Source organism: Pistacia vera, unplaced genomic scaffold (assembly GCF_008641045.1).
Source record: "Pistacia vera cultivar Batoury unplaced genomic scaffold, PisVer_v2 Contig525, whole genome shotgun sequence".
NCBI lineage: Eukaryota > Viridiplantae > Streptophyta > Magnoliopsida > Sapindales > Anacardiaceae > Pistacia > Pistacia vera.
Window position 1 is genome coordinate 806484 of NW_022196363.1, and position 26955 is coordinate 833438.

The 26955-nt window shown below is 34.0% G+C and overlaps 2 protein-coding genes across 5 annotated transcripts; both read right to left on the minus strand.

Moving 5' to 3' along the window:
• Positions 1-6646: 6646 nt before the first annotated feature.
• On the minus strand, positions 6647-8665 carry LOC116106949. Its single transcript, XM_031393256.1, has 5 exons — positions 8228-8665; positions 7630-7744; positions 7280-7361; positions 7059-7110; positions 6647-6889 (listed from the first exon to the last, which is right to left on the minus strand). Exons 1-5 carry the CDS (start codon positions 8648-8650, stop codon positions 6827-6829), a joined length of 735 nt encoding a protein of 244 aa, XP_031249116.1. The 5' UTR covers positions 8651-8665; the 3' UTR covers positions 6647-6826.
• Positions 8666-13688: 5023 nt separating this feature from the next.
• Positions 13689-19731, minus strand: LOC116106995 (pentatricopeptide repeat-containing protein At1g71490). Of its 4 annotated transcripts, none has more exons than XR_004124380.1 (3): positions 19571-19731; positions 17625-17700; positions 13689-14113 (listed from the first exon to the last, which is right to left on the minus strand). XR_004124380.1 is itself a non-coding variant. In XM_031393303.1 (2 exons), the coding sequence occupies exon 2, from the start codon at positions 17422-17424 to the stop codon at positions 15253-15255; it is 2172 nt and encodes a 723-aa protein (XP_031249163.1). In that variant the 5' UTR covers positions 17425-17700; positions 19571-19731; the 3' UTR covers positions 14640-15252. The 4 variants fall into 4 exon arrangements, 1 of the variants encoding a protein (XP_031249163.1); XR_004124379.1 differs by having other exon boundaries at positions 13689-14278; XR_004124378.1 differs by having other exon boundaries at positions 17558-17700.
• Between the last annotated feature and the right edge of the window lie 7224 nt (positions 19732-26955).

Consider the following 26955-nt stretch of genomic DNA (forward strand, 5'->3'; position numbering starts at 1 on the left):
AAAAGGCCGACACGCGTAGGATAGTCCAAGGTATTTATTGAGATATAATTTTAATGAACCCCCAAGAATTTAGTTAATATTTGTTTACCCACATGGGTTTGAAGATGTTACAAATGAATCTTATGATTTGTTAAGAATAACTACTGACATGATCCATTAACACGATATGATATGAATACAATATAGTATTTATATGATATCATTTAGTTGATTTATTTTGTCAACTTATTTATTAACCCAATTCATACGTTCATGGATTACTTTTATGAAGAATAATTACTATATGATTTTATAAATATTTTTTTGGTAAATTTATTATTTCTGAAATTTTAAAATATTTCTTTATTAAAACTAATACAAGTTGTTTCAATTGTGTACATCTATTGAATTTCTTAAGTTTGAGTTAAATGATTTGAATTAATAAACATTTAAAGAAAAAAAAAAGTTGAACAGGTTAGGAATACTTAGCATATGTAACCTACTCAATAAACAAATAATGTTATGGTTGCGATTTTTGTCAAGACTAAATAGTTCATGAAGCACAAGCCAAATTCAAAGATTAAATTTGATTTGTCGATTTTCTAATTTTTTGTTCATCCCACAATCAACAATGTATGATTTGTTATAATATCAAAATCGTTCTTTATAATAATAATAATAATATGATTATTATATTTAAGTCATAACTCATAACCCAGAACAATAATAATAATAATAATAATAACAATAATATGATTATTATATTTAAGTCATAACTCATAACCCCACTAGAAGTAAGGGTTTTTCCCATTGAAAACCAATTATTGATTTAGATTTTATATTTACTAATGTGGATGTTTAAAATGTTTGTTAAATCATAAAGGGTAATTTTAATAGTATTAAAACTTCAAGGGATCTAAGAGATATCAACCTATTATGCAGAGAACACACAGGGTGCGACGTCACGTGAAGGAACGTGTGGTTTGCGTGATTTTGACTTGGAACAAGTTGGAGGCCTGCTTGACGACACGTGGATTGAGTGGTTCGCCGTCCACCTACTTTTGAGTGCAAACATTCTTTGGATTTTTATGGTTTGTTTTTTTCGTTTTTCCTTTTATAGAAATTGATATTTTAAATTTAAATTAAATAGATTTATTATTATTTTCTTAATAAAAAATATAAACTTAATAACAATTATAGATTTCTAATTATAATAAGGTATAATGATTACTAGATGTTCATGTACAAACATTTTAAATATATTCAATTTTTTTAGTTATACATGTAATTCTCTCATTTTCTATATATTTTTTTTATTTTCAGAAATAAAAATTACTAATACTTAGACAACTATGAGATAAGTATCCTCTACTATTAGTGAGTCGATAGAATTTACATTATTAAGAATTAATAAATATTTACTAAATTATCATCCTACCATTTATTTTAATATTTAAAAGTTAATGTAAGGGTTATTTTTTTAATTATTTCAGACTTCAAAAAAAAAAAAAATTGTTATTTAATCATACCTCATGGAAACTTTATAAAATATCAAAATCCACTCTTCAAATAATATCTCTACAAGTGGTCATTCCATATATCTTTCATACATTTTCTCTCTCTGAACACGTTTTTTCTTTTTCTTTTCAACATTATATTATAACGGGTTAATATGGATATTTTATTCAAGAGGATATCATATCAAACCTCTAACATGAAACATATATAATATAATTTAATTATATAAATGTTTTCATATACAAGTAATTAGCCTTTTATGAGTACTTCTAAAGAATGACAGCTTATCAATTTTAAAGATGGACAACTAATTAATTATGATAATATATATTTGACCAGTTATGCTACTATTTTTATCAATCGCAATTATTTAAAAAAAATAAAATAAAAAATTGCAATACCTGAATTTGAGTATTTGACACATCATTGGGACCATTTAAAAGTATATTGGCCTTAGCCATGCTTGATATTATTTATAAGGGTTTTTTTTTTTTTTTTAAATAAAATAATTGTATAATTACTTTGCTAAAGATATAACGAAATACATAACCAAATAATTCGGAAAGTGATATAACTTAGCAAATTTCTCAAATAATTAAATAACAAGTTTTATTTTTTTATTTTACTTTACGGAAGTGATTTTTAGACCTTGTATTTCTTTAACCCATATTTTTTTAGCCATCATCTTCTACCTTAGATAGGGGTATAATAGTATTTAAAAAAAATTAACGATAGTTCTTATTTATATAAAAAATTAGAAGAATAAATCATAAATATTTTCATTATTATGTTCTACATCTGAAATATTTTAAAATCATCTGTTTCTAAAAAGTTTCAGCTCCAAAAACTAACATCAACACCTTGTTTCTTTGTTATATGTTTAGTTTTCTATTGAAAACAATGTATTTCGCAATAGCTTTTCTAAATTTAAAACTTAGAAAAGAAAACATAAGGGAGAAGAAAAATTAATAAATAATTCTCCAAAGGCTTTAAGTCTAGAAGGATGTAAGTTCTAAAAATTAATTCATACCATAAAAAAGGAAGTATTAAGTAATTTTGATAATTACTATGAGTTTTAATTTATATCAACAAGTTTTTATTAGCTTAAAATAAATGAAAATTAAATCATACCATAAGGAACAAATATTAAGTAATTTTGATAATTACTATGAACTTAAGCCCGCGCAAACAAAAAAAAAAAAAGAAAAAAAAAATTTTGAAAGTGGGCTCAATCATGCAACTCGAATGAGCCTAATTCCATGTTAGGGCCCAAACTCTGTGCTCAATCATTCAACGTTTCTTAAAAAAATCTATTTGTCATATATTTTCTTTCAATATATATTCTCTAGAAAGGACGTATTTTATGTTTGTTTTTAAGGATCATGCTTGAATACTTTTGGATTCATCTGCAAAATATTATAACAGTCTAATGATGATGAATCTAATAGCATTTAAGTAAGGTTCTTACAGTGGTTTTTAAGTAAAGACTATTAAGATTTTGTTAGAACTCAAGTTTAAGAGAGAGTCCAATCCAAAAGACCAACTTGATAGGTGGAAAAGCCTTTAGACTTAAGTACCATACTTAGTAGGTGTGAGATCTCGATGTAAGATCCTAATTACGGGTGGAAAAAACTGGTTAACCGGTATCTTGAACCGAATCGGATTTCGATTTAAAAAAAAAAAGTTGAACCGAAACCGGTCTGGTTTCAGTTCTAAACCGGTTTAAAACCGGTTAATTATGATGGGTTGCATTTATTCGGCGGTCAAATCCTCCACTTTGGCCCTTTTTTTTTCTGGGTTTTCTTTTAACTTGAATTAAAATTATATTTATTGTAATTGAATAATTTTAATTCATATAATTTTAATTTACATCAAGTATTAATAATTTAAAATTACATTAGTGAAGACCTAGGGATAAATTTTTTAAAAATTGAAAAATATAAAACTATTTTTTTATTCATTAAACCGGTTTAAAAATCCGGTTCAGTTAACCGTTTTTGTTATTTAAAAAAACCAAAACCGAACCAAATATTCGGTTTACAAAATATGGCAAATTGAAACCGAACTGAAACAGGAAAAAACCGAATTTTCAGACCGGTTTCGATCCGGTTTTCGGTTTTTCTTTGTCCACCCCTAATCCTAACATTGCACCCCCCTTCAAGAGCTGATATTCACAGCGACTTTCACTCTATCGACACTAACCGGACGGTAGCCCTATCCTCCTTTGGATGGTTTCACTCACCTATCAGTCATTCGATGCACATTGCACTTTAATCTAGCCTATAGGTAGTCATTTTTGTAGCCCAACTCTCAACGAGAGCACCAATGATAGGGTTTGGGATAAATCTGTTTATATGAGGAACAAAGACCTCCAAGAACAAGCGATAGAAAGATTAATTGACAAAATTCTTCATTGATAATCACAATATAGATTTATGCTATTAATAGTCTTACACTTGACTCCAAATGACTCATAAAAGAACTCTAATTACCTAATTAAAATCTAATAAGATATTATATCATAATTATAAAAGGATAATAAAATAATCTTAATTATATCATAATAAAATAATAACATAATTATTAAAGATAATTATTAAAGATTTAACATAGTTATAAAAGATAATAATAAAAGATTTAACGTAATTATCCTAATCCTAAAATAATCCTAACATATTTCCATCATATTAAATGTTTCAAGTAACATGTTATTTGTTTCAACTTTAGATTTAAATGTCTTTTGTATCAAGTTCATATAATTTTAAGTTTGATGTTAGAGTACTTAAGTATTACTGGTTTCTAATACCGTGTTAAAGGTTTCTAATGACATGTTGGGATTTTGCTACCAAACGCAAAATCAAATTTCAAGTTTTTTTTTTTTTTTTTTAATATAAGCACATTTAATTATATTAGTATTTGATTTATTATTAATTCTTATTTTTGAAAAGAAATTAACTTGTTCCAATTTGGTATGCTGTGATTTTCAAATTAATTATTTATGGCTTTAATGGTAATAATTAATCTGAAACATATTTATAAACTTTACTTTTAAGATTGTTATGCTTTTTAAATGTTACCAATACAACGTGGTAAATTCAATTACATGATTTACATTGGTATAAATATAATAACCAAAATTGACATATTTTAATTCATAAAATACTTATATAATAAATTCTTAATTTAATTAAATAATTATGAATATAAATCAATTTTATAATTTTTATGAGGTTAATTCAACAACTTTAATAATAGAATTATAACCCAACTCTGTACCTACATTATTTATATCCAAATTCCTAACCCATACGATAAAGATGTTGCAAAGGATTGTCCTTCCCTTGTTCTATCGGTTGCAAGTGTTTATTAGAATTTCGGTTGAAAATAATATTAAACCCTTAGAAAACTTTCTCACAAATTACAATAATACTACCCCACAATCTTTTTATACAAACTTTTTCTATCAAACTTATGTGATAAAAGATGATTGGATGATTTTATAATTTTAAAAAAACTTTCACCAAATCATCTTCTGTCACAAGTGTTTTGAAAACCGGACCAGTTCGACCGGGAGCCTACGGTATCTCCCGTCTAGTATCTTCTAAAAATAGGTATTTTCAATTAAACCGGATTGAGCCGTGGTTGGATCGCCAGAATAGTGCCGAGTCGTGGTCCAATCACAGCTCACTCCTGTCGGATTCCGGTATCGTTCGAGGGAGAAAACACCACCATTCGACTTGACAGCATCTCCATGACAAAACCCATCCATTTTCAGTGGCCGTCGTCCAGCCTTCGTCGCTCGCCGTCCACCTAAAGTTCACGCGACCGTCGGACTTCCTTCTTGATTCCGGTAATTTCCGACGCTGATGGAACTCCTTAAGACCACCATCAGATTCGCCAGAACCTATACATCAAAAGCCCTATGATTCCAAACTTCGATTGGCCGTCGATCGTCGCTACCACCACCACTCACCAATCTCTTCGCGTGACAGGGGTGTTTTAGATAGATTTCAAACCTTAAGGGAGTATTATAGGGGTGTTTTTGATGAATTTCAAACATTTAGGGACTAAATTTTTTTTAAAGGATATGGTCTAATCGATCGATCCAACTGGAAACTGGACCCTTGAACGGGTCATAGTCTAGTCCAGTTTTCGGAGCATTATTTGTCTCATAAGTTTGTGAGAGAAAGTTTGTATAAAAAGATGGTGAATATAATATTACTTCACAAATTAAACGACTTATTCTTTTAGCGTACATTATGTTAAGCATAACGTAATACGGCCCTTGGATACATCTGTAAAATATTCACTTTCAAATTGTATTATATTTTCTCCAACACACTTATCCAAACCTATATACTAATCCTATCTCTATTACTAGCCCAATTTATCTAATCCTATTTACTCAATATTCAATGCCACAAATATATTAAAAACGAACAACGCTATATATACAACTTATCATATAAATTAATTCGTATAAACAAATGTGACAGCCTTATATGATTGTCACATAATCAAGTTTAATTTATTTTTAATCTTAAATTCTCCAACCATATTATAATAAATCACTTTATTAAGGTTAGTGTTGAGTGAAGACTTGAAGCTGCGTCGTTTTAGAGTTAGTGGTGCGCTGCCGTTTTGTGCTTTGAGTGGACAATTTCAGACCGTTGATCAAACAAAGATCCAACGGCTGCTATCATCAATTCCAATCAACTCTATAAAAGCAGCAGAAATTCAGATTCAGCACTGCTTCTTCTTCGTTTCGTCTAAGAGCATTACAAAAGCTTGAATCAAACTTGTGTCACTTGTAAAGATTGAGTGATAGGATCTTGTCATTCTGTGAGGGTTATAATTCTCTCAATGTTTAGGGATTTCTATGGGGATATCTCCAGGATTAGAAGTTACAGGTTGGTTTGGTTTAAGGGTTATTCAGATTGGGTTGATCTGAGTGTGTATGTGAACTGTTTTCAATTAAAGATTAGTGCAGTGAGCTCTCTATTTCCCGAGCTCAACGTGGATGTAGCCTATTTGAAATAAGATAGGTAAACCACGATAAAATTTCTGGTGTTGATTCTTAATTCCTCATTGTGTGTTTGTGTGATTGATAAGTTAGTTTTTAGTTACAGTAGTTAGTATATACAGTACCTATTATATTATTATACAAATACACTAATGTCACCAGTAGTACTTCAGAAAAGGATCTAGACAGTACATCTGTACATGCACAAACTCAAAAGGAACCACTGTATACATATAACAATATGTAATGTAGATTTAGTCCTTCAGGACTTTAACAAACTATTGATTCAAGAATTTATTTTTACTTTCAAAGCCTGTCTGCAAGTTGAGGAAATTGTTGCAGCAACCAAGTTACAGCCCTGATAATACCCTGTATACTCCAAAAGGAATCATGAAAGATTAAGACTATATATATATACACACAAAGTAAAATGATATAATTATTGTGGAATAATTTATTTAAGAAAAATCCTTATATTATTGAGATAGATATATAAATGACGTGATAATTCCGACAAAGTGAAGGGTGATGTACATACCAAAGCTGACTCTCCAGGCTTGATTGCAGGTTCAACAATGTCTCTTCCATATCTGTTTAGAGAACACAATATTAATGTCAGTTTCAACTTGGAATTGATTCAAGTAAACAAAACTTAAATTTGTTAATAAGAAGATCCCTTTTGCATTCTCTATATTGGAAAAGGAAATTAAGAACTCATACTGCTAAGAAATTGCTTACAAAATTAAAAACTTCACTTACATTATCTGTCTCTTGCCATTCACAACCTCCAGCCGATAAAAGCTGCATCCTTTGCTGAAGGGAAATTGCTTTCCTTTCCATTCTGTCAGAATAACAGCAAAGGAGTAAATTGATAGGCACTTAGAAGGGATGAAATCGAAACAAGAAAAATAATAAAATTCAACAGGAAATTATATATAAATGTTCGCCTTCTTACAAACCTGGACTTGAAAGTCTATGCATATAGAATTTGTTAAAAGATTAACATTTATTCAACTATTTACATATAGATTATAGAGTTTCTGATATGAAGTTTGAAGAAATGCAGACGTTCGGAATTGAGGGAAGGATTATATTACACTTCACTGTACCTAAATGCCATGTAACACCAACAGCAGAGGAATCCTCAGTAGAGATGTCATCAATAACAAATTGGAGATCACTGCTAATGGAATCACTGAACTTCTTAAAGAAGTCTAGGATTGCCTGCGTATGGAATGAAGATCAAATAAACTGTGATTAGTCAGAAAGAACAAATACAATACCAAGCCATTCTACTTCTGCTTTTTGCATTCTGCCTTTGAGCCTTAGATATTGATTTTTTACACTTCTCAACTTCAATATATATATATATTTTTATTATTATTTATCTTTCCTATTGATATTCTACATTATTGCTATGTCAATGTTAATCAGTTTTCTTCTAGTAAATTGCACAAAAAATCATCTAAAACTCTGTTGGAACTTCAGCTGCCCTCTTTCATCATAATACTTGCATTCAAACGCAAACATTAGCTGCCCTGACCTGAGTTGAAATTAAAAAAATATTTTGTTTTTGTGCCGGGCCGATGTTGGCCCATTGAACTTTCGCGTTTACAATCAGAACCCGTCCGAACAATTATGGGCCTATTGCCGGGCTTAATAATGCATTTATAAGAGTCTTAAAACGAGAGGGTAAGGTAACGTTACCTTACGACCAACGAAGGGTTGAGGAAAGATGAGGTCCTCGTACACACAATTATCAGCAATGAGTTCCTTCACCGAGACAAGATCACGGCCATTAATTCCTTCGTAAAACCTTCTCACAACATCCGCTGCACCGCCTTCACTTGTTTCCGGTGTTGGTGCAACGTCCACCACCGTCTGATAACTACTCTCTGATGACGAAACTTTCATCAGCTTGGTTTGTGGGGTCCAACGTGTTATTCTACTGGTTGGTATCGTTGCTGTAGGAGTAAGCTGAGATGCTTCATTGAAGTGAAGGGGAGGGAAACGAGGAGGAAGAGATAGTGACGATGTGGTGGAGATCTTCAGCATGGTTGATGATGGTATAGCGCTGCTGATTAATGAAAATTGGAGATTGTTGATGTCAAAAGGAAGGAACAAATACATTTCAGTGCCTGCGGTTTGGGCTTAATCAATTTGATCCATTAAAATCAGAAAATAACAAAGTAGTCCCTTCAAAGTTCAAGTGAACACTTTGGTCCATCCATTTGTCTAACTGAATTGAAGCCAATGCTAAATAAGAAGGATTGAAATTTTACTTTTTGACTCCGGTGAGTCAAAGCGTACTAGCAAATCATAGTTACTTCTAAACATTAGTGAGTTTAATATAATTTCCTTTACGAGATTTTGTTCAAGTGTATGAAATAATAATTTATTTCATTATCGTTAGAGGTTTGGGGTTTGATTTAATAAATCAAGAGTAATATGTGTTAGTCAATAAAGGTGAATTGTTATTTAGATACGTGAGAGGAAAAAATATTTTTTGGATACCTTGGTGTTGATACAGAAATCTGCATCAACTAGAGAATTCTGATTGACCCTGTCAGAATTGGAATAGATGTGGGTGTGATTACGGATAACCAGCAGTGGATGAATAATAAATGCAATAAAGTAAATGGTAGAGAGATTTTTAAAGTGGTTCGATAAGTTAGAACTTGAGCCTACATTCACTGCTACTTATTGTTTTTGAGAGCTTACAAAGAACAGTATAATTCCTAAGAAAATTTGCCTAGAAAATTTCCCAGCCCCCTTGAAAACAAGTTATGATGGGTTTATATAGCACACATTTACATGATAGAGTTGAAATAAGATTCAAATACATAGGATTATGAAGTTGCATGATCTTCGGCTATCTTAGTTGAAGTTTAAGTCAATCTGAATATATTTCTTTCAAATTGAACCAATTTAAATATTTTCTGTCCTAATATGGAATTATCCTCTCCGGATTGGCTGCACAACACTTGGAAAAATATTTTATCAATGAGACGTGCCGCGGGAGAGAATTTGTAATAAACTCAAATTAGGGAGCTAAATATATCCCATCAAAAGAATGGACCCAATTAAAAAAGTCCAAGGGAAAAGAAAATTGGGCCTGTGAAGAAAGATGCCATCAAACTGTTGCTTTCTTGGGCTTTAACCTTTTTTGTTTTTTTTCGTTTTTGTAAAATATTGAAATTACAACGTTACCCCTCCATCAACTATAATAACAACTAATTTGAAACTTTTCCTTAATAGCTAAAAGTACCCTCATATTATGGTTGTAAATTGTAATAACATTGCTCTCTATCTCTGATTCTCGAACCTAATTATGTAGAGCTCTTTCTAAATTCTCTTAAGCTTATCAATTTTAGAGCATCTAAAATGATAAATTTGTATATTACTAGCTAATTGAGTAGTTAGGTTAGCTTTGCTTTTCCACTAAAACTTGAATAGCCTAAGTGGTAGCTATTTGAATTGTTTTTATGGTACCAATTCATTTTCCAAATAATGTATAAAATTGATGAAAAATAATATTAAGATGTTTTTGAGATTACCAATCTTAAAATAAACAAGTATTACATTTTTTTTTTTTTTAATTTATGGTAAAGTTTTCGGTATTATATATATATAAGTTCTATGTCCGTATGTTTATTCACAAAACACTTGTGGACCATATACTAACGATAATATGACTTGCAGTAATTTAAAGAAAGTCATTTAACATTTATTGCACATTGTATATGTGACATATGCATACTATATATGTATGCTTTTCACCTATAATAGAAAAATTTGACGGTCATACATACACCATTTTACTAAAGATTTTTCATTTCCTTAGTTTAATATATAGATTTTCCCTATTTCATTCATCTAGCTTTTTGAGCTTCTGCTTTTTCTAAAAATATGAAAAATATCAAGTTTAATATTTAAAATATGTTTTTCTTTTTGGGTATCTAAATATACGTGTAGGGATTAAAAGACTTGAACATTAAAACATAGTTTCATGAAACAAAGTAAACAATACATTTTATAATCCAAAAGTGATGAACCAGAAAACCAAAATTAAAAGGATAATACTACGCTAACAAATCATTTTCACTAACTTTATCTTACAAATAAAACGTAAAAACTCGCAATGGATCACATATGTCCAATAATAGGTCATACTTGACCAATTGCGAACTATCACGTCACATTTATGAAAAAAAGTTTATAAGAAGGGTTTATCAACCTATCTTTATTAAAATTAAAATAAGAACTACGATTAGGAGTAGTAGGTTTCAATTTTGCCACAACAAATTTCTGAATTCTCAACATCTTAGCAATGGAAAGAAACCGAAATGTTGCAATTAGCAGGGAGCTTCAAGGCCAATTTCCAATCTATATCAAGATATTTCAGCAACCCCGAGTCCTTAAACTCGCAAAAGCACTGTAAATCAGCTTTCGAAAGAGCCGAGCAACAAGCTGATGAAGGAAATGAACCATTCAACAAGGCGTTTATGGAAGTCATGCAAGCCTTTAGATCCTCCATATTCATTTTGCATAGTAATAAGTTATCACCATTAGAACCCAAGGGTTCAAACACAATGGCTAAACCTATTGCCATTGTCAAAATGACAAGCTTTGCGTGTGCATCCATGGCTCCTATAAGTTTTTTCTTTTGTTGATGGTGGTATTAGTTTGTTCTTTCTGGCTTGGAGTTTAGAGAAGATTAAGTTGGTTTTTATAGAGCTCGATGAAGGTGTAAACAATAATGAGCCATTTAGGCGATGGGAGAATAGGTCTGTCTTTTTCATTTTTGAATTTAAGCACAATTTTATGGATATAATCCGAAAACTGAATAAATTGTTTTTCTCTGATTAAATTAACAATTTTATCATTTAAAAGTTATTTTTCTAAGGTATAAGAATAACGAGATATTAGAAATATGTAAGGTATAACTAGTATTTTGAAGCGTAACTTGATTTTTAAAAATTATTTTTGAATCAAATATTTGTTTATTGAGTGTAATGGAATCAGTTTTGTTATGGAAGTTTAGGGCTGCCTATTCGGTTTTCTTGAATTTACATATTTAAAAAACGAAGAGTACACCACTTTACAAGAAAAATAAATCCATTTAATTAGATAAAAAATTAATTTTTTTTTTTAACAAAAAGATTTGTGGATATAATCCTAAAATCAGTGAAAAATCTAAAATAAACCAAGAAAAAAAAATCGTTTTCTCAAACAGTTATTGAATATTACATCAAACCTTAATTTAGAAAATTAATTCAAATCACTCTTTATGGTTAGGTAATTTACAATTGATTAAGTTGGTAAAATCCCAGCTAGATAATTTGCCGTATATGTATTTGAAAAAGTGGGATTTTATGCTTTGGAGCCTTGGAGGCATATTGGAAAGAGGCCAAGAATTGTGTGTCAATTTCAAGTCTGTTCTACAAAAGCAAATTTTAAGAACGAAAAAAAAAAAAAAAAAAAAAAAAAAAAAAAAAAAAAAACTACATATACAAACTAGTTGTGCATGTTTGACATATCATCTATTCTAGTTGTTTCGTTTATCTCTAATTCAAAACAATCAAATTACATTAAAACACGTCAATTTGTATAGATGCGTTTGTATCATTGTTTTAAAACCCAACCAGTTTAACCGGGACTCGGGAGCTTCACCGGGCCAGGTTAACATTTTTCTTATTCACCCAGATTCCTAGGATTTGGGATGATGATCGGTGAACAATTGAAGGCCAAGATGTTGGGGCTTTTGAAAAAAAGTGCCAATGAGTGCAATGGTAGCGATGGAGTTGATTTTCGGTGAGTGAATTAATCGAAAAAAAAAAAAATGGTGACGGCAACATCCAACTTTGTCGGCAATTGGTGGTGCTAATAGGGGTGGGGTGAGGTGGGTTTTGGTCGGGAGGAGGAGGGGAGTATTTTTTGGGTGATGGGGGAGGGTTGTCGACACCGACGTTGGTGAGATTTGACCTGGAATGCAAACGTCAGTGTCAGTGAGATCTGGTTGAAATCAAACCAATTTCGGCCAGATCTTGGGTAGATTTTCAGGAGAATGGGCTCAAGGGACGATTGAGATTGCATTTGGGGTGTCGCCACCACCAACCAATCGCCGGCCGATTTGTATTTGAGATGTGTTTGCTAAATTTTAAACCTATAGGGACTTAACATAATTTTTAGGGGTGTATATGCTGAATTTTAAAAATTTTCACTTGATTTGACCGGTTGATCAAACCGGTCAACCCGGGAACTAACAACTTTGCTGAGTTTCATCATGGGTTGATTTTTAGAACATTGGTTTGTATGAGGAGTTTGAAAATATAGTATTAGCAAGATTTGGTGTCTTAAAGCATTGGAAAACCCTTTCGCAATTTCTGAATCAGAAGTCTAAAAAATTAAATGGAAACAGCAAAAATATATGAGGGATATTTGTAGTATTTATTATTTCCTGAATTAAGTGTTCTCAATATTCACGTAATTGTCTTTCAGAAATGCCACAATACCTAATTTAGTTAATGTTCAACTTTTTTAGTGCATTTGGTTTAGAATATCACCATTATTTGACAGATGCGAATCCTTTAGTATTTTCAAATAGTAGTGCGATTAGAATTACATTTGATTTTTTTTTTTTTTTAAATTCTCATTTAAATCAAGATGTCTACAAGACTACAAGAGAAAAATGACAATTCAACTATATATAGACCTATAATGAGATAATAGATACATTAGATTTTTATGTTATTTTAGTAATTAAATTCATTCGTTCTTTTGCTACGATGATTATGATCATCAAAACAATCACAAATATAAACATTTGTACGAGAGAATGACTATATGTACATATCATTGTGTATATAAAATTGTAATTAAAGAACCTTCTATTATTTTATGCACATCATATCAATAATTTTATTATCATAAATAACATAAATTATATGCTTGCTTTTATCAGAATCCATTTGGTAGCTGAGGAAATTGTTGAAGCAGCCAAGTTATGCCCCTTACAACAGCCTGTTAGAACAAAGTGTTGTTTATTTAGACATGTCATAAGATTTTTAAAAAGCTTGACAATGAATAAAGCACGCATTAAAAGAAGATTATTTATGAAGCTTAAATGTTCTAAATTCCATTTATCATGAAAACAAAATAAAAGTGCACAAAAAACGCATAAAAATATTCGGACTTTTCTCAGGGTCACTGAACTATCCATCCATAAACATAAATTTTATGAGCTTTACAAGTATAAACCTTAGCCTCAAATTACTACAAATATGACATAACCACTTCTGTTCAAGAAAAAAGCAGCTAAGATTCAAACAATTCAATAAATCATTATAAAAAAATCACCATTACCCCTCAAAATTTGATTAAAATTCAAGAAAAACAAACACCAGCAAAACCGAACCTTTTTGGGTACATAGGTTACCTAATGGCTCAGAACTATTAGGTCCAGATACAGAAAAACCAGGCGTTTAAAACAGGCTTACCCTTCAGAAACTAGCCCTTCTCTTACAGTTTCTGAACTCTTTCCACAAATGTGTTCTCAATCACAAATCTCGCAATCCTAGACAATGTTACCATCTGCACAGAAAGAAGAAATGTGACTTATGTTTCAGAGATCTTGAGGCATTGAAGCAGTGAGTAAAACGCTCCAGCTGATTGGCTTATACTGTCCTATTCGATGGATTCTATCCTGAGCCTGTCACTCGGCAGATGGTTTTTCCGCCAAGGATCCATCAGTGAAACCTAGAGAGGAATAAACACAAAGCTATTGTTCAAAAACAATAGACCAAAAGCTTAAAAGCTAAAGGACTGACAATCATAGTACCGGAAGAAAATGGAGAAGAAGCTCATGGCAAAAGGGCCATCAAATTTAAGGGGTTTGGCAAATAATAGAACTGCTTGAAGGCAGCAGTTGTTTTAAGTCGAGCCTAAATCTTGTTATTTTTCACAATGAATCAGGTATGAGGGAGATTAAAAAGGACATAATAAGTTACAGAAAAATAAAGATAAAATAATTCAAATATTCTTTTCCGAGACATTTCAAATGCGATGAACCATGCTTATAAAAAAAAAAAAAAAAAATGAAACACGAAGTTCTTGGAAGGGAGGGCTTTCCGCAGCACAAATAGAAAAATATCAGTAATTAAATCATTTCTTGTAAAAATTAAAGTCATAGGTTCAAGTTCCACCAGAAAGTTGCATTGAAATTTGGGTTGATAAAAAAAGAACACAAATTAGAATAAAATCAAATTAACTAACCCATCCTTACCACAAGTGAAAATGGTGCAGAGTACAGGTAAAAGAGTATCCTCACTAGACTTTATAGTTTGTCTCAGATTGTAAAGATCACATGATACATTGTATTGACCATTATATGCCTTGTAAAAGAGCATTCAAGGATCACAAAAGCAGCATGTGCATACAGAACAGAATTGGCAACAGATCCAAGACAGGGAAGTGATCAGCTCACATTTTCCTCCAAAGTTGAAGCAACACAAATAATGAACACCTACTCAGTGCCAACCTATCCCTCTGATGAGCGCCAATGGTTCTGTTAACATGTATTCTTCATGCCAAATAGTTCACTCTGGCTTCACAAGAATATGTAACATCAAATATACATATAAACATGGTAATTGAATTGCTGATCCAGAGAATCGTACAACCCATAATACTAAAGAACAAGAATCTACCATTTGGGATAAATTATTTCATTTTCATCCTATAACTTCATCTTCAGAACAAAATTCCCCTCCAGAAACATATCCAACATCTTTCATTAGCTCAGTCAATCCATCTAATAAAGGATAAATCTCTTTTGCCTTCAGATTTGACGTATTCCCCACCAAAAAGGGAGAAAAACCAGATCCCACATCAACCCAAGCACAGCCAGGAGCCTTCCTCACACCCAAGTCCCTCATGAAAGTCCTCACTTCCGCAAGCTTGTTCCAACAACCAGCAGCAGCATACATATTAGCAATCAATACATAATAACCTGAATTTTCAGTCCCTGTTTCTAACAATTTCTCAGCTGCCCATTCTCCAATATCTGTATTTCCATGTATACGACAGGCTCCTAAGAGAGTAGCCCACATGGCAGGGGTAGGCTTGTACGGCATTTTTGAGATGATCTGTTTTGCTTTATTCAACATACCAGCTCTCCCAAAGAGATCAACCATGCAAGCAAAGTGTTCTAGACAGGGAGATATACCATAAATGATCGACATCTTTTCAAACAACCTTTGACCTTCAACTACTAAACCTGAATGGCTACAAGCTGATAGAACTGCAACCATGGTTACATGGTCCGGTTTGATTTGAAACTTTTCCATCTCTTCAAATAGTTTTAATGCAACTTTTCCCTCTCCTTGAACCCCATATCCAGCAATCAAGGAAGTATAAGTCACTTCATTGCGTGTGCACATCAAATCAAATACTCTTTTAGCTTCCACGACTTTTCCAGATCTCGCATACATGTCCACAAGAGCATTCCATAGTAATAGATAGTCCTTAAAGATTTCACGCCTCATAAGGTAGCAATGAAACTCTTTACCATGTTGTAGATTAGCAACCCTAGCACAAAGAGGAAGAATGCTTGCAATTGTTACATAATTTGGTTCAATCCCAGAAAGTAGCATCTCCCTAAATAGGAAGGAAGCTTCCTCAGATCTGTCCATGTGACTGTAACCAGAAAGCATGGAGTTCCAAGTAATAATACTTTTTGCTTCTATCAACTGAAATATAGTATAGGCATGCCTAAGGTCTCTGCACCTTGAATACATAGTAATCAATGCATTTCTAAAATTATCATAATCATCACAACCACCCCGAACAGCACAACCATGAATCTCTTTACCCAACTTAATGGCACCAATGTGGGAACAAGCTCCTAAGCCGATAATCATGGCCACTGAATCCAAATGAGCACCACGAGTTCTCATCTTGGAGAGCAACTCAAGAGCTCCCTTGAAATTGCCTGTCCGCAAACAGCCTCCAGCTATAGTATTCCATGTTATGATATTCAATTCAACACCCTCCGCCTGCATTTTCTCAAACATCTCAAAAGCCTTCTCCCACATGCCCTTGGAAGCATAACCAGAGATCATGGTATTCCAAGAAACAGCGTCCCTCTCCGGCATTTCATCAAATAACTGCCGCGCAACTCCCATTTCCCCAAATTTTCCATACATGGAAACCAAAGCATTATGCACAAACAAACTCCATTCATGACTAGAATTAATAGACTTGTGGACCTCCCTTCCAAATCCCAAGTCCATCATTTCACCACAAGCCTTGAGAACAGACGAGTATGTAAAATTATCAGCTCTAATCCCCCTACTTCCCATTTGTTTATAAGCACCAAAAGCCTCCGCAAACAACCCATTTCTAACATACAAAGATATAAGCATATTCCAAGGTAAAGGGTGCAAGATACTTGAATTGTCAACAACAACGTGAGCATCAATAAGTAAATTAAATGTTGAGTAAAAAGTAACCATCTTTGGAACCAAAATGGGATGCTGTTCTAACCCTAATGAGATTACACAACCATGAAGCTGTTTACCCTGCCTGAGTGCTTTAACATTATTACAACATAATAAAAGTGAAGAAATGGAATGTAAAATATCAAAGAAATAGACATCTCTAGAGGAAGCATGGAGACGTATAAGAGAAAAAATTTTGAATGCTTTACCCAAAAGACCTTGGCTTGAAAAGTCTTTCAGAGATGCAACAAGGTCAGCCATCATAAATTCATCATAAGAAACAGATGGGCATTTGTTTTGAACCTCCGGTTGTTTAAAACTTTCTTTGCATTTGTTAGGCATACATTTCTGGGTTATAAACAAAATTCTCCTCAAGCTCGCTCTATCTTTAGGAATCCCATTCATAACTCTGCCATAGGTGACTAGTTTTGCCCAAAATTGTATGCCTAAACATAATGATTACTAAAAATTGCATACACAACACTCTCTGTTCAATTACACTCCAACAAGATCAAAATTCAAGTCAATTCTGAAATACCTCAGAGTAAAGTTTTCATAATAGATTCTGATATATGAGGAAGTTTCAAGCTACTTCTAGCCCATACCTTTTGTTCAGCTACCTCAGCTGCTGAATAACTAAACTAGATTTAATCTACCTAATACTAACTGCTGAACATACGCCTGCAAGTAAAACACAAATCAAATTAAGATGTAAACCACTCATAATATTCTGATAAAAACAATTTCATAATAAAAACATTAATAACTAACTAATCCAAACTAAACAAATAATCCACCACAATATTTAAACAAAACTTTTGCTTAACAAAATAGCCATTCAACACTGGTAAAATCCAAAACAGAAGTAAACAAATCAATAAAAATAAAACAAATAATAAAAAATAGTTTTTACATAACAAGCAAATTATTCAAATCCCACGCGATATTTTTATATACGGAAAACATTGATAACATCATTTGACACTTGAAACGCCATTTTAAAAACAGTAATAGACCCACAATTGTAACAAATTTACATAGCAAATTAGATATATTACCAACATATTTGCTCTTGAAGCAACACATGATAGTTGATTTGATTTAATTATAGGGATGAGGTGGTAAAGATTTTTTTTTTTAAGAAAAACAATACAAATTGTAGTTTCAAATTAACCGATAATGGTAGCCCAATTAATCGTTAAAAAAGCCCACAAGGGACAAATGAGAAACTACAAACTCCATACATCCTTTTTTCTTAAGAGTCTTTGGTGTAACAGCTACAATAAGTTAACAAATTATGGGGAAAATTTTTTGGTTCCTGTGTTTATCGTCCACTAGCAATCAAAGACAACATTTTCTAACACTAAAAATACATCCAAAAATTTGATGGCCGTTAATGAAATCTACTAATCCATGTCAAATCTTTTATACAAAGACTAAAACACCTTCAACACTACTCATTCATTCTACATAATATAAAAAAAAAAAAAAAAAAAATTAAACTTAAATTTTAATTTCTTAACTTATAATGATAATTGACAATAATAATTAAGCTTATAATTTAGAAGAATTTTTTTTAAGTTTATTTGTCTTGAATGGCTCGTATAACATATTGTTTGCATTTAAAAAGTTTGCAAGCCTAATTACAAAACAACTTGGTAAGACTTCATAATTACAGAACAAAAAACTCGCAAAATTTAAAAGAAAAACTTAATGGCCCAAGTATTACCAACCTAAGGTAACAATCTGAAACAAAATCATTCTCACATCATTATTTCAAGCAAGCTTTTTAAAAAAGTTCATATAACATATCAACAATACATCAAAATCTAACCCTTATAAACTAAACTAGCTAAAATCTTAGTCTTTGTTTCCATATGTTTTGCAACTATAACAGATTCTATTTTCAACAATATATAACTAACAAATCAACTACTCCAATAAAAATACCCCACCAAACAAATCAAATAAAACCACACAAAAACAAAAGAAAAAAAAAAATCAGCAAAAGTTTTAGAGTCATTAGTCTTTGCTACCCCAAATTTTGCAAAGTTACAACAACAAAAAGAGCATCCAAAAGGATGAATGATGGCAAATCCTGAGCTCCAACATTTTTATAATTACCATCATTAAGTGCAGTGAGGCTTGAAATTTGGGCAAAGGAAGGTCAACTGACGCGGAAGAGACACGATAATGATGATGATATTATAAATAAAGGGACAATAATATCACAAATAATAAAAATTAAAAAGGAACTCATTCCCAATTTAGCCAAACTCACTTCTTATTCACGCACTTAAAAAAAAAAAATTAATAATCCCAAGCATTAATAGCAAGCTAGAAGGCAACAAACTCGACAGCCTCATTATTTTCATATCATTATTTCAAGCAAATTCATAAACATATCCGTATGTGAAAGGCAAAAAACAAACCAGAAGTGTTGGAACCATAAAAAATAACCCCAAATTCACCACCTCCATCAAACCAGAATCACCATTATAATGAGATGAAGCGCAGAGTTAAGGAAGATGAAGGAGTGCACAGGCGGTACCTTTTTAACTTCATTCTTCACGCCTCCGGTCATGGAGAAGATATTGGGTTTGCTTGGTGGTTTAGGGGTTTCTGATTTTGTTTGCTTGGTGGCGCCGTAGTGGGGGATTGATAACGAGCCTTCGACTGGTGTTGAGAATTGGACATTAGGATTTTGTTAAACTATTGGGATGTTTTTGATATTTTTTAAAATATTTGTCCCTTAATGTATCAAATAAAAAAGGTTTATTTCCTACAAAGATAGCAATATCAAAACAAATTCATATTTAGTGAAAATATTTTTGTATATATGTCAAGGCCTTTGATACATTTTAGAGAAATTTTTAATATTTTAGTGAATTTTTTATTATAAAGAACCTTTTATAATAATGATGTTAGTTTTTTAATACAATAAAAATGTGTTCATATTAAGGAATCTCACAAAGTAAATGAAATAAGCATAAATAATAATTCACTTAATTTTAGTATCATGCAACGATTAATGAAGTATTAAGCATCCAAAATTATTATAAAAAAATCTATATTCAACATACCCCCAATGATTATCTCTTATTCCCTCAGGCTACGTGGTTAGGGTGTGGATATTATGCTGTTAACTATGTTTTAAACAATCATTACCTTGTTTGGTTAAGCAAAATAAAAGATAATATGAGAGGTGATGTAGGGGTTATATGATTATTGACTCAAAAGATGGTATTTTAAGATTACGGTAGTAAGCTTATTTTTGTCTAATATTCCTTACTTAATAAAAATTCGACACAAATACCATCATATTGTGTCAAATAACAATTAACAAAAGCCTTTGGCTTATTATTGTTGTGGATATTATCATTATTATTATTAACCTATTAAACCTGTAAATGACATTCATAAAATAATATCAAGTATTTTATAATTATGGCTAACCAAGCAAATTAATTATTTATACAATCCACACGAACCGAGCACCATAATAATTTATAGCCATTAATTATCTATCACTAATAATCCTATATTTTATAATAAAATATTATGGAACCAAACATACCCTAAGATTATCATTTAATCCCTTATAAAATTTCAAAAACCTCTATTTTTAGTGGGTGGAAGATAAACCCACTGTAGACGTAAAAATCTACCGTACGGAAAGGGGGGTCTGATCCCGCGAGGTTGAGGACCTAGCGATCTGGTGTACCTGCACACGTAGAGAAACACACGCGTGAAGTGAACGGAAAACACCAGGGTGGTGTTTGCCGTAGGCACTGACGTCAAGTCAGCAAGGCGAAAGGCTAATATAGTGAGGGCTAGGGAATGAGAGATTACCGGAAGTCTAGTCGGGGACTGTGCTACGGTGAATAAGTGAAACTCTTCGAGTAAAGAGTCCGGGTGTGAAGGTGTAATGCGATGTCCCTTGTGAGAGGGCTGGCCTCTGCTTATTAGTGGTCGTCTGGTCTCAATCCTGGTGGGAGCAGGAGTCCTAGTGTGACTCTGATGCCAACCCTAGAAGAATCAGGGCCGTAATCAGCTGTCCTCATCAGTGTCTAAATAGGAAGTTAATTCCATTTAGGAGAAAGACCTCAAGTGGGAAAGTCGCCAGGAAGGGAAGACGACCTTGAATAGGGGATTGATCAAGAATGGGAAAATGTTGAAGGGGTATGGGCTTGGGCTCACCCATAGGCCTAGATAGGACAGGGCTTAAGAGGCTCGCGCATGTAGGTCGGGCGGTTATAATTCGTATCAAATAGGGCTAATCCGAATGGGCCTCTGCAAGATTGGGCCTGGTCATTCTTCACCAGTGATCTTGTTTCCCTATTTGGGCCAAGGACGATTTGGCCCTAACAGTTTGTCCCCCACTCTCTGAGTTGAGAGTAACTTAAGTCAGAGAGTAGGTTACGGAGAAGGCGAGCTCGGTCTTTCTTATGGACAACGTGTTAGAGTAGATGCCCTGAGCCAATCATTATTGTGGAATTGACTCTTTGTAATAATGTTCATAATCAATAATAAAAGGCATTTTTCTATATCGCGTAAATCATTTAATTGCAATATGTATTGATATATGTCCTTAGAATGGTAGAACCGTGACGAGGGTATCAAGTGTTTCAAATCTGATAGTGAGAAACCCTATGAGCACATATGGTGGCCATTCTAGAAACGTCCGTAGCCTAGTATTATTCTGAAATAAGGGCACAGATAATACGGTAGGCTATCATAGTGTTGAACGACCCTGTCGAAAGGCAGTGACTGATCTCACTTGTCAAGGTGTGTTGGTGAACAACTGGTGCAAACACATGGGTGCTTGTGTAGGCGGATATACCGCAGCAAGTTCACTGGATGACCCACCAGAGGATTCATATGGATGGTAAACCAGTGTCTATGGAACAAATCCTCTAACGAATGGTGGTGCATGTGATCCTTAGACTTGAGGTCACGGAGTGCCTTGTGCACCGACTGGTACAGTTTGACACTAGCCTAACGCAGTTCATTCAGAGCTGTCAGTACGGTGGTGATTGGCATATCAAGAAGTGTATCAAGACTATGGTGGATTGACAAAGGATTCATCACTCCCGGGTACGGGAGAAGTTATCTCACGGCGCAATCAGTATATGGCAATGCACTAAAACTGTGGCCACAGTGGGATTGGTTGTTGCTCTATCCAGATTATAATAGGGTCATTGGTCCAGAAACTGAATATATAATCGAGAGTAACCGAAGGTTGACACTATTTCTATGCCTTCGTCCGTCGAGATAACGATGATGAAAGGATCGTATGTACGGTAACCATATCGTTGAAAGGTAGCTACTTTGCTGAATCCGAATCATCGGGTGGCCATGATGTTGCTAGGGGCCAATCTTGGTCTGTGTATTAGTGAGACGATTAATTGGGTTAACGCGATACTATACACTACCGGTATGATGAGGAGCCTATGGGTACACACATAGAAGATAATTTAAGAGCCAAGAAGAAGAAGGGCGTTTTCGTCTTTTTAGGCAAAAGGGTATTTGGTAATTTCACAGTGCAATTAAATTTGCTGAGGTCGTAGCCATTATTTAATTTGTAAAAAATTAAATAAGTGAAATTACGGTTTAATGGTGTTCGCACATATTTAATTAAATCATCATTATTGTAAATGTTAATTAATATAATTGATTAATTAAGATAATGATGAATTAAATTAAAATATCAATTGGGAGTGTTGGAACATGGGGTGTTTGGGTTGGAGCCCAAGCCCATTCCATGGGAATAGGGCAACTTGGTTTGCCTATAAAAAGAATAGTGTGTGATTATTCTAATTTTTAAAAGAAAACACAGCAGCCCCTATACACTCTCTCAGCCAATCTCACTGTTTGATTGAAAAAATAATACTGATCTTCTTCTTGATTTCTTAAGGCCAAGGAGGATCTAGCAAATCCCTCCTTGGTTCTGGTGGTTGTCTTCGTGTGGACTTCTTGGTTCGATCCTACACTTAGATCGGTAGCCACACATTCAGAGACAACATTGGTGGAGCCTCCAAACGTGGGTATAAATCTAAACTTTGGATTATTTTTCTGCAGATTCATATTATGCATAAACTGTAAAATCTATGCCCTGATTTTGGGTTTAAGGAACGATCCGTATTTGTAAAATTTTTGTTTTCCGCTGCGCAACCGGTGTTTCTACAGTGGTATCAGAGCTTGGTACTAGATTTACAGTTATTGAATGTGATACATGTATTTGTTGATAACATGCTGCCTTGATGAATCTGCCATGAAAAACCCAGTTTTTGAAAAATCTGTAAATCTGAAAAATCAGTTATGCATGAATGATTCAAATGATAAACTGGTTTAAAATGTGTTGATGAATGTTATATGGTTGGTTAATATCCTGGTTGAACGGTGTGCGTTTGATTTGATTTGGATTGTGTTTATACACAAAAAACTGCAAAACGCGAACTGTAGGAATTGGGGATTTCCAGGTTTCGCCGCGGCGAAGCTTTAGCTTCGCCGCGGCGAGGAGCCTCTGGACAGTTTGCCGCGGCGAAGATAAAACCTTCGCGCGCGCGAAATCTGGGCGGCTAGACCTAATTTAAATCCTCGCCGCGGCGAAGATAAAACCTTCGCCGCGGCGAGTATGCCCGAGCGAAATGCATATGTAAATCCTCGCCGCGGCGAAGATAAAACCTTCGCCGCGGCGAGGAGGTTAGTTTTCCATTCTGTATTTTTTTTCTGAAAGGGACTAATCTGCAGTTTTAATAACCTATAAAGCCAATGTACATTCTGCACATTTAAGAGGGTAATTAATTAATTAACCCACCCAATTCAAAATTGATTGTTTTTGAAATGTATGCTTTGTACTTGTGTGATATTGCATGGTGCGCGGTACATGAGCCTTAGACCTAAGGGTGAATGTTTTAAATTATTTTGGGTGTATGGCTGTAATATTTTAAATAGGGCCTGCGTGTCCTGCCTTCTCTCTCTTCTTAATGTACATTCTTTCTCATTCATTCCCTCGAATGTAAATCGGTTTCTAAATTGTTGATGTAAAATTAGTTTAATATTAATTTTATTGTAAATTTAGAATGATGTTTTTGTAAGTGACTGGAGACGGAGCGAAGGACGAGGCAACCATACTTGAAGACTCAAGATATTGTTACAGGATCCCAGGTGACCCACCGATCCTAGGCTCGAGGAGATCGGTTTTAGTTAGGCCATGTACCGGCACGTTTAATATTTTGTTAGAATGCATGCTAAGGTGAATGTTGATAAACATGCCAAACAATGTCATTCTAACAAAGATAATAATCTGATGAGACATAAATAACAAACCCCTCAAACTAAGTATATTAAGTCACCTCTGCTTCCATCACCATGGTTTTAATCAAACCACTGTCGTCGAAACCTTGTTCGCCAAAGCGAAGGGTACACTTCTACCAGTGGGAGGTTAAAATTCATTGGAGTTTTCCTTAATGGTGATGGGTCGAATTAAAATGACGGTTTTGCTTGTTCGCCAAAGGAAGGTTGATAAACGGTCATAGGCATAGTAGAGCCGTACACATATTATGTGTACGTGGTGACATGTAGTGTCCACTCTACTGATACTGAGAATCACACTGAGGACAATGGTTGGAGCCATTGAATTGTGTGATTGGCTTGTTGGCTTTTTCACATTTGAGGTTGATGTGGGAGCTATCAATGGTGTGTGATTAAGTTGTTGGCCTACCTAATCAACCCATTTTGGCTTGTTCGCCAAAGCGAAGGTTTGAAATGGGCAGGATGGGATCTCGGTCCACTAGGAAAGCCAACGGGCTTTCCCGAGTTAATAGTGAGGGCTATTGGCTTGAGTAAAATAGGGGGAGCATCGTTTAATAAAAGACCATATTAAATAATAATGAACCTTATAATAACTTTATCTTTTCTGCAATTGGAGATTCACCGAAAATGAGTATTATGAACCTGCGACCGTAATCGAAAAAGAAAACAGGTGGATGGATCCAATTTCTCAGACTGGTATCGTAATCTTCGGATTATACTTAAGTCAGAAAAGAAATTGTATATCCTTGAAAAGCCATACATGGCTGAGCTGATCCTGATGCCACTCAGGAAGTTAAGGAAATTATCAAAAGTTCCTTGATGATGCTGATAGCGTACAATGCTTGATGTTAGCATCGATGACACCTATGCTGCAAAAAGCATGAGATATGGATGCTTCTTCCATAATCTACACCTCAAGGAGCTTTATGAAACAAATGCTGACATGAGAGGTACAAGGTTCGAAAGCACTGTTTGGGAGTCGTCTGAACGAGGGTGCCCAAGTTGGTCCTCATGTGCTCAAGATGATAGGACATTGAGAGGTTGAGACTTTGGGATGTGGCTTGGATGCAGAATTACAAATGGATTTATTTGCAATCTTGCCTGACTATATCCGCTCATAATGAATTTCAATATGAACACGATGGAGAAAACCCTGTCAGAACTTTTGAACATGCTGAGGACTGCAGAGCAGGACTTGAAAAGTCCAAGCCTGTTTACTGGTTGCTGCCAGTAAAGCAAAGGGTAACGGCAAGGGTAAGGCCAAGGCCAAACCAAGCCTAAGCCCAAAGGACAGGTTGCTCTTGGGCGAGAGTGGATAGGAAAGGGCAAGGTAGTCTGCTTCTTTTGTGGCAAGCCTGGCCACGGAGGAAACACTGCAAGGCTCCTCGCAAGTAAGAAGAAGTCAGGGCTACGACCTCAGGTACTTTCATGATGAGATTAACTTCTCTCCCTCAATCTTGGGTCATGGACACAGGATGTGGTACTCATTTGTACTGATGTGCAGGGACTAAGGCAGAGTAGAGTGCTCGCCAAGGGAGAGGTGGACCTACGAGTGGAAATGGAGACATGTGGCTGCATTAGCTGTAGGGACTTATTGTTTATCTTTGCCTAGGGCTTATTGTTGGAACTACATAACTGTATACGTACCTTCTATTTCTAGAAATATTATTTCAGTATCCGTTTTGGATATATGGGGTATCATGAGATATCTAATGGATTGTTGTCCTTTAGTTTGAATGGTATTCTATTTGGAATTGCAAGGTTATATGGATTATTGTTCTTGATTTAAACAATAAAGATATTCTCAATATTGAAACAAGAAAGCTAGAAATAGGATCAAAACCAAACATATCTCTGGCATTGTAGATTGTGTCATGTTATAAGACTCGCATTGCAAAACTTCAAAGGGATGGAGTTTTGGCCCCTTGACTTTCAGTCATTTGAGTATGGAGTCATGCCTTTTAGGCAAGATGACCAAGTCTCCTTTCAAGGACAAAGTGAAAGGGCTACTGAACTGTTAGGCATCACCATAGTGATGTATGTGGTCACTAACAGTTGAAGCCAGAGGTGGATATTCATACTCATCACATTTATGATGATTTCAGTAGATATGGTTATGTCTACCTTATGGACAAATTGAAGCCTTTGATAAATTCAAGGAATTCAGGAATGAAGTACAGAATTGTTGGGCAAAAGTATTAAAGCTCTTCGGTCGGATCGAGGAGGTGAATACTTAAGCTCGGGGGTTTGAGTACCTGAAGGAATGTGGGATAGTATCACAACTCACCCCTCCTTATACACCCCAACACAATGGAGTGTCAGAAAGGAGGAATAGGACCTTACTTGACATGGTTAGGTCCATGAGGTTTTAGGTGTTACCTGCACGCTTCTGGGTTATGCCTAGAGACTGCGACTCACGTTTTAAACGTGTGCGTCAAAGTCTGTAGATAAGACTCCCTATGAGCATGGAGTGGGCGAAAGCCCAACTTGTCTTATTAAGGATTTGGGGTTGCGAGCTTAGTTAAGAAATTGACTTCGAACAAGCTGGGGCAAAATCCTGTAAATGTATATTTGTGGGGTATCCAAAGGAGACCAAAGGTACTATTTTACCACCCAGAA